The sequence below is a fragment of the Odocoileus virginianus genome, chromosome 3 (genome assembly GCF_023699985.2).
Source record: "Odocoileus virginianus isolate 20LAN1187 ecotype Illinois chromosome 3, Ovbor_1.2, whole genome shotgun sequence".
Taxonomy (NCBI): domain Eukaryota; kingdom Metazoa; phylum Chordata; class Mammalia; order Artiodactyla; family Cervidae; genus Odocoileus; species Odocoileus virginianus.
Genome location: NC_069676.1, coordinates 71,373,954 through 71,392,417, shown reverse-complemented (window position 1 = coordinate 71,392,417; position 18,464 = coordinate 71,373,954). Strand labels below are relative to the sequence as shown.

General features: G+C 36.6%; 1 protein-coding gene across 1 annotated transcript; it reads right to left on the bottom strand.

Moving 5' to 3' along the window:
- Positions 1-2,108: 2,108 nt before the first annotated feature.
- Positions 2,109-2,936, bottom strand: LOC110137221 (high mobility group protein B1). Its single transcript, XM_020893490.2, has one exon. It carries the CDS (start codon positions 2,847-2,849, stop codon positions 2,205-2,207), a length of 645 nt encoding a protein of 214 aa, XP_020749149.2. The 5' UTR covers positions 2,850-2,936; the 3' UTR covers positions 2,109-2,204.
- Positions 2,937-18,464: the final 15,528 nt, after the last annotated feature.

The window sequence follows — 18,464 nt, the reverse complement described above, 5'->3', positions numbered from 1 at the left end:
ACATCAATGTTCATTTTACTCTTAACAAGATAAATAACAAAGAGACTAGAAATGCTTATGCATGAAACATCTTAGGCTGCAAGTATTGGTAAATTACCTTCATCTTTTCTTTATGTCAGTGTTTAACAAGAAGTCAGTACAATTAACATGATTTGACACAAGATTGTCCTTTGTAAAACATGGAAGTTCAACAGTAAAGAAGATGGTGTTGGAGACCAGAAAGTATCACTGAGTGTACCTTACCTGTTATGTAGAAAACAGGCTTGGGCACAAAACTAGAATAATATTTTCTAAGCCGTGACACGTTATAATATGGCTGCTTCACAGGGTAGATCAGGCTTTAGATGAATGTGTTTATGTTTTAGAAGTCAAGGTTTGATCTCTAATGTTTTTAAATGATCCTATATACTAGGACGCATCGAGCAGCAGACTAGACAGGTACAACTTCATCCCTCGGGTTTCCCGGATCTTAAAAGCAGTGTTTGTTTCTATGTTAATCACTTATTCATTCAACAAATATTTGCCAATGCTGGCAATACAACAGGTAATAATCATAAAATACTTTAAGTGTTGTTGTAGAAAACGTACATGAAAAAATATCTGTATTCTGGGGAGGGGATGGGTGGCTAGGGAAACCCTGCAGAAGATGTGTCACATGTTCTGCCAGATAGGACAAGGACAAAGAAAAGGCATTTTTCTGAAAAATTGAAATGTGTTAAATAAGGTTACAACTCAGTCTTTTTTTTTTTTTTTTTACCATTTTATCTGAACACAAAGTAAACAAATAAATGTATACTCTTATGTCAACATATTTATGTAGAATCATGCTTTTCTTTTCAGGGGATTCTAAAGGAGCCCTAAAGGTGGCTTTCTTGCATATATCACACACCTGAAACATTGAGCACAAAAAGTTCAAGGTTGAGTTTTTTGAAAGTTGAATTAGAATGATAAATGTAATCTAAATACAGAATTTTCCTAGTTTAAAAAAAAGTGTCAATCTGAAGAATTTTATCCTCAAAGTTACAAAACATATAACTCAGGTTCAAAAATTATCAAGAATTTACCATACTTATTTTTTATGAGAGAATTTATACAGTATACATAGTATAGTATGTTATAGCCTAGTATAAGCAAATTCTGATCACTACTCTTCCTCAATAAAACTTTGGTAAGCATCTTGAAATTATGAATATTTCTTAGGTACTCACACTGATATTAGCAAAATTCATGTTAATTCCTTGATGTCATTTATTAATAAATGTTCAATTTTTTGACTAGGGTGGGAATAGACTTCTATTATTTAAAACAGACAAACAACAAAGACTTGCCAGACTAATAAACAAAATCCCCAGAGCACAAGCTTTCAAACAAAATGTCAGTGTGTCTGTTTTTATAAAAAATTAAAGACCTCTTCAGTGAAGAATATCATGGTATTATCTAACACTTGCAACATCTGAAACTTCTGAGATCCTCAAACAAACAAATAAACCATAAACCTCAAAGTCCCCCCATTAGAAAGGTTAATATCATCACAATGATTTTTCTACAAGTTTCTAGAATTCACTTGTTGCATGTAGCCAACACAAGGAAGGAGTAACTGAGAATTCTAACATGATATCAAAAATTCAGTTACTGTATGCCATGCTTTCATTGTTGATTTTGACTTTTCAATAATATTAAAATGGGAAGATATCAGAAAGAGAGCAAAGGTCACATTTGGTTTTATTTTTTTATTTTTTTAATAAAAAAAATTGTATTTACTTAGAAGCATTCAGAATGTCAACAAGACAGCTGCAACTTTTTTTCTTTTTCTTTTGCAATTACAGAGTGGTATTCAGTTAACAGAACAACAATTATTCGTATAAGCTGCATCAGAGACAACTGAAGATGAAAAAACTACCATCCCCATATATAACTAATTTGCACTGTGCACCAATAAGAACCTGCTTTAAATTTCCATGCCAATCTACAACCCCCATACTGTACCAGGCAAGGTTAGTGGCTATTGAAAATACCACCAGGACAGGGCTATCTAAAGACACATTCGGTAGTGTGTTAACTATACAAAAAAAGACACTGTACAGTTTAAAAACAAATCTTACACTGCCTTACATTTCAATTTTTTTTCTTTAAAAGGAGTGAGTTGTGTACAGGGGGGTTAAATGCTTTATAGACAAGAAAAAAAAAACTGCGCTAGAACCAACTTATTCATCATCATCATCTTCTTCCTCCTCCTCATCCTCTTCATCTTCTTCCTCCTCCTCATCCTCTTCATCTTCCTCATCTTCCTCTTCCTTCTTTCTCTTGCTTTTTTTGGCCTTAACAACTCCCTTTCTTGCTGCATCAGGCTTCCCTTTAGCTCGGTATGCAGCAATATCCTTTTCATACTTTTCCTTCAGCTTAGCAGCCTTCTTCTCATAAGGCTGCTTGTCATCTGCAGCAGTGTTATTCCACATCTCTCCCAGTTTCTTTGCAACATCACCAATGGACAGGCCAGGATGTTCGCCTTTGATTTTTGGACGATGCTCAGAACAAAACAAGAAAAAGGCCGAAGGAGGCCTCTTGGGTGCATTGGGATCCTTGAACTTTTTTTTTGTTTCCCCTTTAGGAGGGATATAAGTTTTCATTTCTCTTTCATAACGGGCCTTGTCCGCCTTTGCCATGTCTTCAAATTTTCCTTTCTCTTTAGCAGACATGGTCTTCCACCTCTCTGAGCACTTCTTAGAAAACTCTGAGAAGTTGACTGAAGCATCCGGGTGCTTCTTCTTGTGCTCCTCCCGGCAAGTTTGCACAAAGAATGCATATGATGACATTTTGCCTCTCAGCTTCTTAGGATCTCCTTTGCCCATGTTTAATTATCCTCCGCGAGGCACAGAGTCGCCCAGTGCCCGTCCGGCTCTCACTTGCCCCGGCGCTGTCTCTATGGAGCTCAATGTACTGCCACATTTGTTTTTAAAATGTATTTATTTTAACAGAAGGATAATTATTTCATGACATTGTGATCATTTTTGCCATACATCAATATGAACTGGCCATAGGTATACATGTGTCCCCTCCATCCTGAATCCCAACTCCCACCTCCTTCCCCACACTATTCCTCTAGTTGCCACAGAGCACCGGCTTTGGGAACCCTGCTTCATGCATCAAACTCGCCCTGGTTATCTCTTTTACCTATGGTAATGTATGTTTCAATGCTATTTCCTCAAATCACCCTACCCTCTCCTTCTCCCACTGAATACACAGGTCTGTCCTTTATGTCTGTGTCTCCTTTGCTGCCCTGCACATAGGACTGTCAGTCCCATCTTTCTAGATTCCATATATATGTGTTAATATACAGTAGTTGCCTTTCTCTTTCTGACTTACATCTCTCTGTATTCCCAAAAAATATTAAAATAATCTACAACAATTAAAGGTTAAATTCTAAGCAAGGCATTAAGAAGAGTGAGAAGAAAGAACAACCTAGAAAAATATTCTCAGTGGAAATCCTACTTGACTTGCACTTTAGCTATTTCACAATTGACCTCTTATAACTAAGTAATGAAATGAACGGTGGTAGCAACAAGAATATTGAACTTATTAAGCAGCTGTACCCAGTCTCTAAATCACGTCTGATTCTTGGGCTAGAGCCCACTATGCTCCTCTGTCCATGGGATTTCCCAAACAAGAATACTGGAGTGGGTTGCCATTTCCTTCTCCAGAGGATCTTCCTGACCCAGATATTGCACCTGCATCTCCTGCGCTGGCAGCAGATTCTTTACCATTGAGCTACCTGGGAAAACCGATTAACCAGCTACTATGTGTTAAATCCTGGAAGAGGAAACAGCAACCCATTCCAGTATTCTTGCCTAGAAAACCCATGGACAGAGGAGCCTGGTAGGCTATAGTTCATGGGGTCACAAAGAGTTGGGCACATGTGTCAAATAACAAAGTGCATTACGTGGATTATCCCATTTAAACTTCACAACAACTCTATCGGGGAGGTATTGTTATCCTTTACCTTTAAAAGGGAAAACCCGAGTTTACAAAAGTTAATGTAGGTTGATTGAGCTCTCACCAATAAAAATGTACTTCAGGATTAGAATGTATATATCTGACCACAATCAATGCTCTTTTGTCTTCTTTTTTTATAATTCTTATTTCATTTTTTTTATTACTTATTTATCACTAACTAGTAAAACGGTGTGCTTCAAATTTCAAAACTCATAAAAGATATTCTCTGAGAAGACTTCCTTTGAATCCTGGTTTTCTCCCAACTTATTTCCATACTACTATTTTCCCTTTTTGTCTACACTTTTAGATACTTATGAACACATATGAAGGCTCTATGCACATGTGTTTGTATATTTTTTCCTTTTCTTATGCCAGGGTTCATCCTTTTATGTATCTTCTAAATATGTATCTCACATACATACATATCAGCAGTTTTCCTAATTAATTTTTTAATCTATACAGATCCAATGAAATAGATATGCCAAAATTCACTTAATCAGGCTTCCCAGGTGACTCAGAGGTGAAGAGTCTGTCTGCAATGCAAAAGACACAGGAGACAAGGGTTCCATTCATGGGTCAGGAAGATCCCCTGGAGAAGGGCATGGTAACCCACTCCAGTATTCTTGCCTGGAGAACTCCATGGGCAGAGGAATCTGGTGGGCTACAGCCCACAGGTTCACAAAGAATTGGACATGGCTGAAGCAACTGAGCATGCAGGCAGTCCAGTTAATTAGTCCCATCACGAAGGAAATTCAGACTGTTTTCTGTGATTCTCCTTTAACAAAAATGCTGCATATCATTTTGAATTGAGATGGACCCTCCACGAAGTTATATTTACTAGTGACTGCAATAGTGGAGAAATAAATCTCTGACATGTGCCTCAGTTGTTCAAGATTTGGACTTATTCGTTTACAACAACATAACGAGTTCTGGTAGTTTCATTGCATTGATGGCACCAACTTATGCCCTCTCTGCATCTTTGCCGTTTAGCAGAGTCCTACCCATAGAATTGCTGCTGTTGTTGTTCAGTTGCTCAGTCATGCCCGACTCCTTGTGACCCCATGGACTGTGGCATGCCAGTCTTCCCAGTCATTCACCATCTCCCAGAGATTGCTCAAACCCATGTCCACCGAGTCGGTGATGCCATCCAGCCATCTCATCCTCTGTCCTCCCCTTCTCCTCCTGCCTTCAATCTTTCCCAGCATCAGGGTCTTTTCCAGTAAGTCAGCTCTTCACATCAGGTGGCCAAAGTAATTGGAGCTTCAGCTTCAGTCCTTCCAATGAACATTCAGGGTTGATCTCCTTTAGTATTCATTGGTTTGATCTCCTTGCAGTCCAACGGACTCTCAAGAGACTTCTCCAACACACAGTTTGAAAACATCAGCTCTCTGGCTCACAGCCTTCTTTATGGTCCAGCTCTCACATTTGTACATGACTACTGGAAAGACAAGAGCTTTGACTATATGGAGCTTTGTCAGCAAAGTAATGTCCTTGCTTTTTAATATGCTGTCTAGGTTGGTCATAGCTTTACTTCCAAGGAGGAACTGCCTTAATTTCATGGCTGCTGTCACCGTCTGCAGTGATTTTGGAGCCCAAGAAAATAGTCTGTCACTATTTCCATTATTTCCCCATCTATTAGCCATGAAATGATGGGACCAGATGCCATGATGTTTTTTGTAGGGGGGGGGGGGGCGGGCGGATGTTGAGTTTTAAACCAGATTTTTCACTCTCCTCTTTCACTTTCATCAAGAGCCTCTTTAGTTCCTCTTTGCTTTCTGACATAAGGGTGGTGTCACATGCATATATGAAGTTATTGATGTTTCTTCTGGCAATCTTGATTCCAGCTTGTGAGTAATCCAGCCCAGCATTTCACATTATGTGCTCTGCATAGAAGTTAAATAAGCAGGGTAATATACAGTCTTGACACACTTCTTTCCCAATTTGGAACCAGTCCGTTGTTCCATGTCCGGTTCTAACTATTGCTTCTTGACCTGGGTACAGGTTTCTCAGGAGGCAGCTAAGATGATCTGGTTTGGTTCAGTTTAGTTCAGTCGCTCAGCCATGTCTAACTCTTTGCAACCCCATGGACTATAGCACGCCAAGCTTCCCTGTCTATCACCAACTCCTGGAGTTTGCTCAAACTCATGTCCATTGAGTTGGTGATGCCATCCAACCATCTTATTCTCTGTTGTCCCCTTCTCAATCTTTTCCAGCATCAGGGTCTTTCCTAAGGAGCCAGTTCTTTGCATCAGGTGACCAAAGTATTGGAGCTTCAGCTTCAGCATCAGTCCTTCCAATGAATATTCAGGTGATCTTGCATTCCCATAGAATTGGAGACCATTTAACTATTCTGGTCAATTAGGTAATTAAAAATTGATACCATTAGTGACTTCACAATAGACTTGGACAATTATACTTCTTTTGCATACCTTCTATGCTATGAGATGATGTCTACATTAGACTGCTACAAGATGGGAAATCATGTGGAGAAGAACTAAGTTAGCCCATTCAACATCATCCTAGACCCGTCAGCTCTTAGCTACGAGGTGACCACTGCACATGAACAAGTCCAAACTTCCCAGCCAATACTGAGGAAGAGCAGGAGATACAGTCAACCAGTTCATAGACTTGAAATAAAAAAGGGAAGGCTGCTAAGTTTTACCTGCTTGGTTATGCAGCAAGAGCTAAAGAAGCAAAGGCAAAAGAAAAGTTATTAAGGCCGACAATTTCATTTATTGGATGCAATTGTGAAAATGCCTTTTATGATAGCTATTTTTAACCACTTATAGCCATGTTATCCTAGAATCTGTTGAAAATTAAAAACTACAAAATGTATATGTGTACATATCAAGTATTAATAGGATTTATAATAGTGCACAGACACTCTGACACATCCATGGACAGAACCAAATCAATAATCTGCCTCAAGTTGAAATGTCTTGCTAGAGAAGAGTCTAACTCACATGCTTTTGTGAAATTCAGCATTTTGAATAGCATATGTCATCATGGAAATGCATATATTTTCTGGAGCTATAAAAAACCATAGTGCATGCAAAGAGATTATAAATAGAAAAAAAATTATAGACTTTTCAAATTTTCCTATTAGTTACTTAGAGTCTGTTTTAGGATCCTAGATTTTAGAATGGACATGCGCTCATGTATCCACACTTTTTCACTCTATGCCTTAACTATAGTCAAAAGGAATGATGGATATTGTTTCCTTTTCCCAAAACAATATTAAATAACAATGACAAATGTCCTCTACAATGCTCTTCAGAACAGAAATATGAAAGTTTTGCTTTTACTAATGAAAAACAAGGTGATCTCCGTTTCTCTAAGGATTGTCAAAGATTGAGGTTCACGTGAATTTCAGTTCATTTAATATATTTAAGATTTCATATTCAAAATAAGATTAACCTGTGTGGGTGTGCATGATTCCCATATGTTTGAGGTTATCTTCTATTTCTTTTTGAACCATTGACCTAAGCAGCTAATCAGTCTATTCAAGTAAACATTGAAAACTAGCCATACTATGTAAATATAGGCTAATAATAATTCTTGCTGCCACACACACACATACATCCATTTTATTCTCACACCAAATTATTAGGTAAGCACAATTATTGTCCCCACTCTAAACCAGAGGGAACCAAAGCCTGTCCAATGTAACACTCAACCAGAAAGAAACAGAGTGCATCACACTCAAAACCCCAAATCCACTCAAAAAAGGACTTTTGAGGGATAGCATTCTTAAGTAACAGGGATTAGTTCTGAAAGAAATTTCTGTAAGAGAACCAGGGACTGGACATGTGGCTCAGTGGTAAAGAATCTGCCTGCCAATGCAGGAGACACGGGTTCACTCCTTGGGTCAGGAAGACTTTTCACATCAAGTAAAAAAAGTATGAGTACACAGCACATGTCTATTCTAAAATCTAAAAGGTAATGGCAACCCACTCCAGTATTCTTGCCTGGGGAATCCCATTGGACAGAGGAACCTGGCAGGCTACAGTCATCCATGAGGTTGCAAAAGAGTCAGACATGACTTAGCAACTAAAGAATACCACAAGAGAACCAGTCATGGGTTAGAGATGAAGGATGCTTAATCTCTGTCATCTTTAATCAGTAACTTAAACTCATATATCATTCATGATTAGGTAACACAGGACTTCTACAGCACCTAGTATTTGGGCTATATTGTAGGACTATTTAGTGTATTGACATGATCTGTTGGGATTTCTGATCATTCACTCAACATTGGCTATGGGCTGACTATGGGCTAATTGTGACCATGCTAAATGACTGTCCCAATGTATCATCAGCACCTAGCACTTTTACTCTGCCCATAGTAGGAGCTCAAATGTTTGTTAAAACCCAGATCTTGGAATGGAAGTTTATACAACATGTTTGGGACACGTGGGATTGAAAGTGGCAATATGATAAAGAAGATCAAGAATATACCACCTGCAGACTTCCAGAAATAAATGCAGAGTTATTAATTGACACAATGGATAGTTTCCTGAAAAGTAGCTTGAAAAATCACACTTTTCAAAGTCCAATCATATTTTCTATTGATTTATGTTATCTACTCAGAGCCCTTAACCTTCATTGTGGATTGATCTTCAGTTGGCTCAATCTACCTTTCATTGAACTTTTTGGCTATTTCCTCTTCTAATTTGCCTGCTCCATCTCAAGTAGTTAGTGATCAAAGCAACTACTGCAAAAAATAATTCCACTGCTGCACTAATATATATATATATACACACACACGGAGAGAGAGAGAGAGAGAGAGAGTAAGAGTGAGGCAAAAGAGAACATAATATATAGAATCTAATAGGAAAAATGACATTTTTTTCTAACACTATTTCAATTTTACATATCAATCTTTTTCAATAGCAGAGGTCATTTTGGGGAAAAAGTTTATTATGGAATAATTGCAGTATTGGGTTATTTTGCAGTATAGAAATTATGAATCATGGTTTTTTAACAATGAATTTTGTTTCAAGTTAATTTTTACACACTTTTTCATCAATTTTCCCTTTTTTCCCCATGGAAAGCATTGTTCATTCATAGGTCCTTAAATTGTAGTCCAGCAAAATAAGACATGGTTTTGCAGTCAGGGGTCCGAGGTTCAAATTCAATTTCAGTACTCAGTATATTTGTATTTTTGGGCAAATTATTAAGCTTCTTGGTCTCTAATCTTCATGACTTAAATATATGGCAGTAATAATTTACAGACTTTATCAAAAGGATAATCTGGTAAACCATGAACACAGTGCCTGTTCCATGGTAGCTATGTTTATTAATAATGTTTTTGTCTTTACTTATTTCATTAGTAAGTAAATACTGGTGCATTTACTGGAATTTCTGATTAGGCTTTACTGTCTTAAGTTTTAACTAGTATTAACAAGTTTGCTAGTTTTTAGCGAAAAAAAGTAAAAATCATCTTGTCTTTTGTTGACTAGATTTAAAATATGTTATATAGATAATGGAACTTAATAATACCAAAATGAATTCTAACAATGACATGTTGGTTTTATTCACAACAACCAATGAGACTGCTGACTCATTCCATCAATTCAAGTGCTACATTTGATAGGATTATCATTAGAATTTATGATGTTTGTGAGAATGAGACTCAGACAGTGGAAGGTAAGTGTGGAAAATGATTTAAAACATGAATTTGCTGTAAATCATGAGAGGTCACTAATGCTGAAAGAAAACAGTATGAGTGACAGTGTATTTGCTTCAACAAGCTTGTGAATTGCCTAGAAAGGTGACAAATGCTTCTAATTTCAAAAGCAGAGTTAATGACACTGAAAATGTGTGCCTCTTCTATTATCAGTAATACTTAAAAATATATTAAAAATACATGTATCTACATACACTCCCTTATAAAAATGTAAATTCTAGATAAATAATAGTATCTACTAAAATTTATTTCTGCTAATTCACTTACATCTAATTAATAGCCATAGTCATCTGTTCTACAGTTTGCTCCTCTAAGGTAAATTCACAAGTAGTTGAATCTTCCAGTACTCCCTTATTTTGAGCTATAATTAATTTGGTGGTTTTACAGAAGGATGGTTTCCAAAGACTAGGATGGCAGCTGTCCAATGTAATAATCCCTATATCCTGAGGTTGGGTGAATGCAGAGCTGGAAGAGAAATACTCAAATCTGCTAACAGAAATTTACCATACCAGTTCCTCACCAATCAGACTGGCAATTGCACCTCATTAGTTTTCTAATTAAACTGTAAGTGTAATACATACATACAGATTATGTTTCTGAGCTACTGAAATATTATATTCATTTTCCAAAAGGCTAGTCACATTAAATTATTGAACTTAGGGAAAATAAAATTCTATAACTGTAATAGTTCAAACTTGCCAGCATTAACCCATTTTTCAAAGAATAAAGAAATCTATCAACTAATAACATAATTTTTCTTGGGAGATAATTTTTTCCTGTAGCAATCAGATTTTAATTATGAAGTGAGCAAAAAATATGACAAATAGCCAGTAAAATCAAATGACTATCTTTTGACGGGTCAGCTTTCTTCTTATTTCCCTTTTAGATTATCCTTAAGAAAGTAGAATTTTTTTTTTATTCAAAGCAAGGCAGAATTAAATACAAATGCCAAGCTAAGAGCGTGATAAAGTTTTCAAGTCTATGATCACAAAAGCTTATTTCTGCAGTATCCTTACAGGGTGATTTCTTACGTGGAAGATAGGTATGATTTGACCATGGTTCATAAAAGTATTTTCATCAGTGGAAATACTGCAAAGAGACAATACTTCCTGACACTCAAATAAAATCAGCATTCATTTCTTTGCACATGGAGGGACTGCTACCAGAGGCAGAAATAAAAGTAACTTTTTTATTTGAGTAAAGTAGAATAACAGTAGTTATGTGAAACAGACTTTGTTCCTACTGCTATTGGAATTTTGTGTAGGGAAAAGATTGGATACTTATAATATGACTGCATTTATTTATGTTATGAATATATAGGTAACTACAGAATCAATCTCGAAATGGCCCTTTCCTGTTGCTAACAAGATACTTTGTTGCTTTTCAGAGACAACAGAACAAAACTGCAAGTCATGCAGGCAAGGGATGCACAGAGTAGAAAATGTTTATCTCAAGAAACATCCAAAACTAAACTTTCTCCTTTTCCCACTCCCAAAGAAACCAAAAGAAGGGAACATGACTAGAACCTCAATGCTGAACCCTTTCCAAAGGGTCATTTGCCCAGGAAGATCCAGTGCGGAAGCCCCTCTCCCACAGCTGACCATGCATGATCAAGTTCCAGAGCCCTGCAGTGGAAATCTGCGCTGCCAGCACCTCTGCATACCAGCCGCTCTCCCATAACTCAAAAGTTTGACTGCACCCCAGGTCAGGAGATAGATTGGAGCCTTGTCTTCTGCCTCCTTGTTGGTTGACCTCACAATAAAGTTTCTTCTTTTCTCAAACCCAGTGCCATACTATTGGCCTCTGTGGGTGCTGGGCAGTGAGCCCTTTATTTGATAACATACATACTTTAAAAATGCAAAAATAATTGTCTAAATAAGTAGAATAATGCATCAGCCCATTAGTAAGGTACACAAGGAGGGTGATAACATTCACAGCAATAAGGGATCCTAACCTGAAGGAAAGGCCCTGAAAATCATGGGGTTGAAGATAAACTGTGAAGGTCCGGGTATAGGAGTAATTGATGAGGGTCAAATATTTAGGGACTTGCAGGGAAAAAAATGTTCTTGAAGTAAATGCACATGAGTTAGCATCCTAATCTCTGGATTGACTGGCACTTCGCATACAGTAAATAAATATCACTTTTGTAGAATTTGGTAAATGTTTAAATTTGGTAAATGCTTAAATTTTCTACCAAAGCCACAATCCCCTAAGGTGGTAGTTACATCATGTTTTATAATAGAACAGCATTTCAAAGCCTATTTGAACTTTTTAGCAATCGAATTTTGCTATCTTGTCTGAAATGTACAATTGAGATTCTGTTTTCATTTATTGTTATTTTTAATAGTCTTTTTTTTACTTTAAAATCAATATAGATTTCCAGAAACATTGTGAAGATAGTGTACAGAATTCCCCTATATCTCACACCCAGTTGTACCTATTACTAACATTTCAAGTTACTACGGCTCATTTATCAGGTAATGAACCAGTATCAGTTACTACTAACCAAAGGCCACATTTTATTCAGAATTTTTTTTAGTTTTTATGTAATCCCTTTTTTTCTATTCAGAATTCCTTAGTTTTTAACTACGGTCTTTTTTCTGGTCTAGGATTCTGTTTTCGCTACTGAATTTCATTTAATAGTCACGTCTCCTCAGGCTCTTCTTGACTATGACAGTTTCTGAGGCTATTCTTGTTATTTATAACCTTGATAGTTTTGAGAAATAGTGGTCAGATATTTTGTAGAATAGTCTCATTTTAGATTTGTCTGGTTTCTTTAGGACTGTACTGAGGGAGAAAGACAACAAACCAACCTGAAGTGCCATTCTCATCACAGCCTATCAAGGGTACACATATCAGCATGATTTACCGCTTGACCAAGTATTCACAACTGCCCATTCCCCACCCTCTACTCTGTCTCAATCAGACTTCTGTCAGGATTCTCTCCTCTCCACAGAACCCTGAATGTTGCTTGCCCACAAGCCTGCTGCTGCTAAGTCGCTTCAGTCGTGTCCGACTCCGTGTGACCCCATAGACGGCAGCCCACCAGGCTCCCCCATCCCTGGGATTCTCCAGGCAAGAACACTGGAGTGGGTTGCCATTTCCTTCTCCAGTGCATGGGAGTGAAAAGTGAAAGCGAAGTCGTTCAGTCGTGTCCGACTCAGGGACCCCATGGACCGCAGCCCACCAGGCTCCTCCGTCCATGGGGTTTTCCAGGCGAGAGTACTGGAGTGGGCTGCCATCGCCTTTTCCGGCCCACAAGCCTAAGCTGACACTAAAATGCAAAACATGCCACCTTTATCCTTTTCCTGAAAATTGGTGACCACGGTGAGACATACTTTATCAAACCATACTGGTAGTTATTCCTCCTACTTTGAAAAATGTATTAGTTTGCTAGAGCTGCCATAACAAAACGCCACAGGCTGGGAAACTTAAGCAGTAGAAATTAATTTTTTCACAGTCTAGAAGCTAGGAATTAAAGATGGAGGTGTTGGTAGGTTAGGTTTCTTCTGAGACTTCTTTACTTGGCATGCAGATGGTTCTCCTTCTCACCATGTTCTCACATGCTTTTTCTTTTGTGTGTGGCCATCCTTAATATTTTCAGTGCACAAATCTCCTCTTCTTACAAGAATATCAGTCAGACTGCATTAAGCCACATACATTTTACTTCATTTAACCTTAATTACACCTTGTTAAAGGCCTTGCCTCCAAATACACTTACATTTTGAGGTCCTGGGGGTTAGGACTTCAATATATGAACTTGAGGAAAGAGGGAACAAAATTCAGCTCATAACATACAACTTACCCTTCCTTACTGCTCGCCCTTCCGTACTCTGAAAGAAAAGCCTTTTACTGTTTAATTTTGAAGCATTTGCAGATTTCTGGGATTGGAGTGTCCTCCTTATTAATAAGTCCTTTTGAATAAAGCTTCTCCTTATCCAAGTCTGTCTTTGCTTTTTACTTGATACACTGCTGATGTCAATTTTGACCGCCTGGCTGAGGTATTATACGAGTTGAGTTTCTTTAATATAGAATTCCTCTTCCCCTCACTCCTTCCCCTATTGCACTCCATGGAACAAAGACACCATCAGCACCCAACACTTTAGTGGAAACTATGCTCTCTATCCTTGAAGGCAGAGTAGTTCCATAACTTACTTGGTATTCTTCTGCATAGGTAATTTGTCTATTTTACCATATGTTGATTTTTTCCAATCATTTACTTATATCAGAACAAAAACATGGATGCTCAAATATACATAGCATTGTAATCCAAAACTGCTTTATTATTTTATCATTGACTTTAATGTTCTTTTATCTGTCTATTTTTGGTTGTGCTGGGTCTTCATTGCTGTGTGTGGGCTTTACCGCTATGAATCTACTGTGAGGATTCTTTACCGCTAAAACACCAGGGAAGCCCTAAGTTACAATAACGAGGCCCTATTCACATTTTTTGTCAGGACATAACACTGATATTTTGGCATGTCTGTGATTTAGACAAGTTAGCTAAAAACAACCACTTGATAAATTCTGGGAATGAAAAGGAAAACTGAAATCAGTTTCAGCATTTTTAGGAAGTATGTATTTCAGACTTGTAAAATAAATACAAAAAAAGTGAGACAAAATGATTACAGTTACTAGTAAGGATTGATTACTGAAGTTGATTTTTAAAACCTTTAAGCTTTTTAGCTTAATTTTTTAAATCCTTTACATTTTATATTACGACTCTTCCTTTCTGATTTTCTTGGGAAACCCCAATGGCTCAATGGGTAAAGAATCTGCCTGCAATGCAGGAGCCACAGGATATATGGGTTTGATCCCTGGGTTGGAAAATGGCTCTGGAGGAGCCCCTGGAGCAGATGGCAGCCCACTCCAGAATTCTTGCCTGGGAAACCCCATGGAAAGAAAGCCTGGCGGGCTACAGTATTAAGGGTCACAAAGAGTTGGATGTGACTGACTGAGTGGCTAAGCTCACATACACAAGCTTCCTTTCTGTTTTTCTACTGGCTGTTTGTATCTTGTTTTTGTTGTTGTTTAGTCGCTAAGTCATTTCCAACTCTTTTGAGACCTGTGGACTGTAGCCCACCAAGCTCCTCTATCCACAAGATTTCTCAGGCAAGAATACTGGAGTGTGTTGCCATTCTCTTCTCCAGGGAATCTTCCTGAACCAGGGATCAAAGCTGCATCTCCTGCATTAGCAGGTGATTCTTTATCACTGAGCCACTTGGGAAGCCCCTTTGTATCTTGCTATTAATAACTTCCATTGAATAGTATGCAGATTCCTAGAATAAAACAGTAAATATAAAATCCTAGTGATTATAGGTTGTGGAAAACACACAGAACTGTTTTTGAATTCTAAATCTTTGAGCTAAATACTTAACCTAAACAAGTCTATCCTGTCACATTTATACAAGATTACTAATTTTGATTTTATACGGTTTTTTAAACTGGATAATAAATATAAAGTGCCTAGATTCACATATGGTAAAATAATCTGTATTAGTAGCAGCAACATTGGAAAAACAAACAGTAGTAGTGGCAATTGCTAATTATTCTAAAAGTTCCCTTTGATCAGGCAATATTTCTCTAATTACAAGTTGACCAAGGAGGCTCTTCACTCCTGATGTTTAGAAAATGGCAGCTGCTAATTAAATCTGCTTGGCTTCTTCTTTCCCCTTGCCCCATTCTATTAGAAAATAAGGAAGACTATTTTGTACCTATTATGGTAGCCATATGCTTCACGCCTTATATAGAATTTTGCAGTAGATTCAATTGTTTTTCCTTATCCTCTTAAGTGTGGTCTACATTTATTTAAGGAGTGGCTCCAAGATTGCTCTAAGGCAGATTTAACACAGGGGACTTATTAGATTGTAAGACTTCCCTACTTATAACATGACCCTCATTCATTCAGAGTCTATTTCCTTTCCCACACAAGTGGAAACCAAGCCATGCACCAATCATTGATAGCAGAGTATCTCTTGCTTATTTCAACTTTACAGTTTTGGCTTGGTGACAGTGCTTTGACTAGAGGGAGAGTTATTGAGTGGTTTGGGAGCTCTGATTACAACATGGATAATAAATTTTAAACTAAGAAAATGCTGAAGATGGGTTTTCTTACCCTTGTTCAGACTCTTGGAAATGTGACTACAGAAAGCATAGATAGAAAAAGGAAAATATAAAGCAATGAAATGCATAAGTTTAAAGAACTCAATTATGGGGGAGTCCCAGGAGAGTCACCCTGTGGCTCATAAATCTGTCTGCTATTTTCACGATTGTTCCATCATGTACCACTGCTTTCCTTTTATCTGTCTGGATGAATTAGCCAGCAAAGTGCCATAAATATTCTTAGTTAGCAAGTGCTAGCTTTCCTTAGGGAAAGGAGAAAATCTTTCTGATTTTCTTCTTGTTAGTTTGAGGTTTGAATGAACTGTTAGGAAATCAAAACAAGTAAGTTATTATTCCTGTGATCAACTTCTTTCTTTATATCTTAATCACTGTAAATGACTAGAGAATGAATGATTTTAAACCCTTTGAACCCTTGAGTTTCCCAACTGGACCAACGATGCCATTTCAAATTTATTTAAAGCAGGGCTCCTAGGCAAATCATATTTCCCATGCAGATAATATTGTCATAGCTATTATCTACCCTTTTACATATATAAACACTTCTGTAAGAATTCATTGACTCCATCAGATGTGCTACACTGATGGGGCAGAATGTGAATTTTCATTTAAACAAGGAATTTACACAGCCAACTGTAGTCTCTTACCATTTTTAAGCACTTCACAGCCTGTGTTCTAATTTTAAATTAGGGATCTGATGTGTATATTTATACATAGCCATACTTGAATCAACCTGTAACTGTAAGCCTTTGGGGAGTGATTGTGTTTGAACATCTGGACTTACCACATGTTTTCAGCTGGAAATGAAGCATCATTTAGAAGGTCTAGGTTTTAAAAAAGGAAGATAAGGTGATGCCATTCTGTAGGTGTTCCAGATGATAAGAAATATATTCTGCAAATATGATTGGGGAACTAGTGTAGCAAATAGAGGTGTAAAATGATAGTCTAAACTGAATTAGTTTACTTGCTTTTCATGTCTTTTCTTGTTTCACACAACTAAATGTTCTGATTACTGTCTGAACAAAATAATAACAAGTTGAATTACATGACAATTAAGCTTTTTTATAATATTTTCTGTGAAAAACTATGATAATCTGCAATACAAAAAGGTAAAATAATCTTTAGAAAATTATCAATTTTCAAGAATCCCAAGTCATATTTTGTGGTTATTAAACAAAGATTAAGCATTACATACTATCTTTTGAAGTGCTAACATAATCTGTTTTAACCACAACTACAAGTTTGCCTTCATTAAATAATTGCCTAATGGGTAGTATGTTTTCTTACAAATACTTGAAAGGGAATATTGATCCCAGTGTTTTCTTGTAGAAATTGAACTAATTTCTCTATTGGAACCCTATGGTTTATATTTACTATGTATGTATCTATCAGCAGAAACTAATTAATTGGAATCTGTAAACTTCTAAGAGTAACCTTAAAGCATATAATATTTGCCTGTGCAGATTAAAGAAAACACTGGGAGTTAATTTGAACAGAACTTTTCTGAAATGTCAGAAACCCTTTTATCTGTTAGAGAAAGTTCATGTGAGGAAAACTCTTTAATCTCTGACTTTCACACACTACAAAACTAACAGTTTAACCTTTCTACATATGCGCAAGTGCATTTATCTTGTTATATATTCTGCTATTATATAACATAAAAATGATTGTATAAACAGATAGTCTTGTAATTTTGCATGTACAAGGTTGTAAGAAAGTAAATGAAGGAGCACTTTGTTTTAAAATTAGGGCTGTTTCCATTTGTGAGTTCACACATATACTCATGTATTTGTGGTTACAAATCGACCTCATTTTGCCTGGTGGTTAGGTTTCTAAAGAAGTGTATATAAAACAATTTTAAAGTAAAATTAATGGTCTTGAATATTTTAAAATAAGCTTGCTCTTTAAAAATTGTTTTAACTATCTTAGAAAAAAATTTTAAAGCTAACAATAAACTTTGCAATTTAGCATTTTATTGAATGAACAAGCTTTCCTATACCAGGACTCTTCGAAGCAAGGCACACCTGTTACTATATTTTTAAAGATGGTGTGTAATATGTGCATAGAAATATTATTACTTATTTGGTAAAAAGAAAACAAGGTCAAATTTTTTTGGATCTTAGATATTTATGACTATTTCAGACTTCTATAATATGATCTTTTCAAAATGTTGACTCCAATTGACTTCAAAACAACCAATTGGCAGTTTACAATTATGACTGTGCTTATTTGGATAAATTCATATTTTACATTTAGATTAACTTAAGAGACAGCAGCTATTTCAGTTCAAAAATTTTTTTAAGGGCCAGCATTAACTTGTGCCTGTGGGTAGCAGGAAGAAGCTGCTACTTGCCAGTTCTGTTAGGTCATTGAGATCAGTAAGCTTTGATTTCCAGGATCCACACAACAGTCTAAGAGTATTTATGAATAAAGTAACTTAATCAGAAAACTAGCTGGAGATCTCTCATTCTTGCTTGTTATTTGAGAATTTTTAGTTGTAGTTATTTCTATTCATGCATCAGTATTAAAGTCATCATGAAAAGGGATTGGATTACGTTCTTTTTTTTATTTCAGAGAAATTGTCCATTATTCCAAATGAGAGACTCATGTGACATCCAGAACTATCAAAACAAAATCCCTGTAGAAAATCAACAACGACTATTTC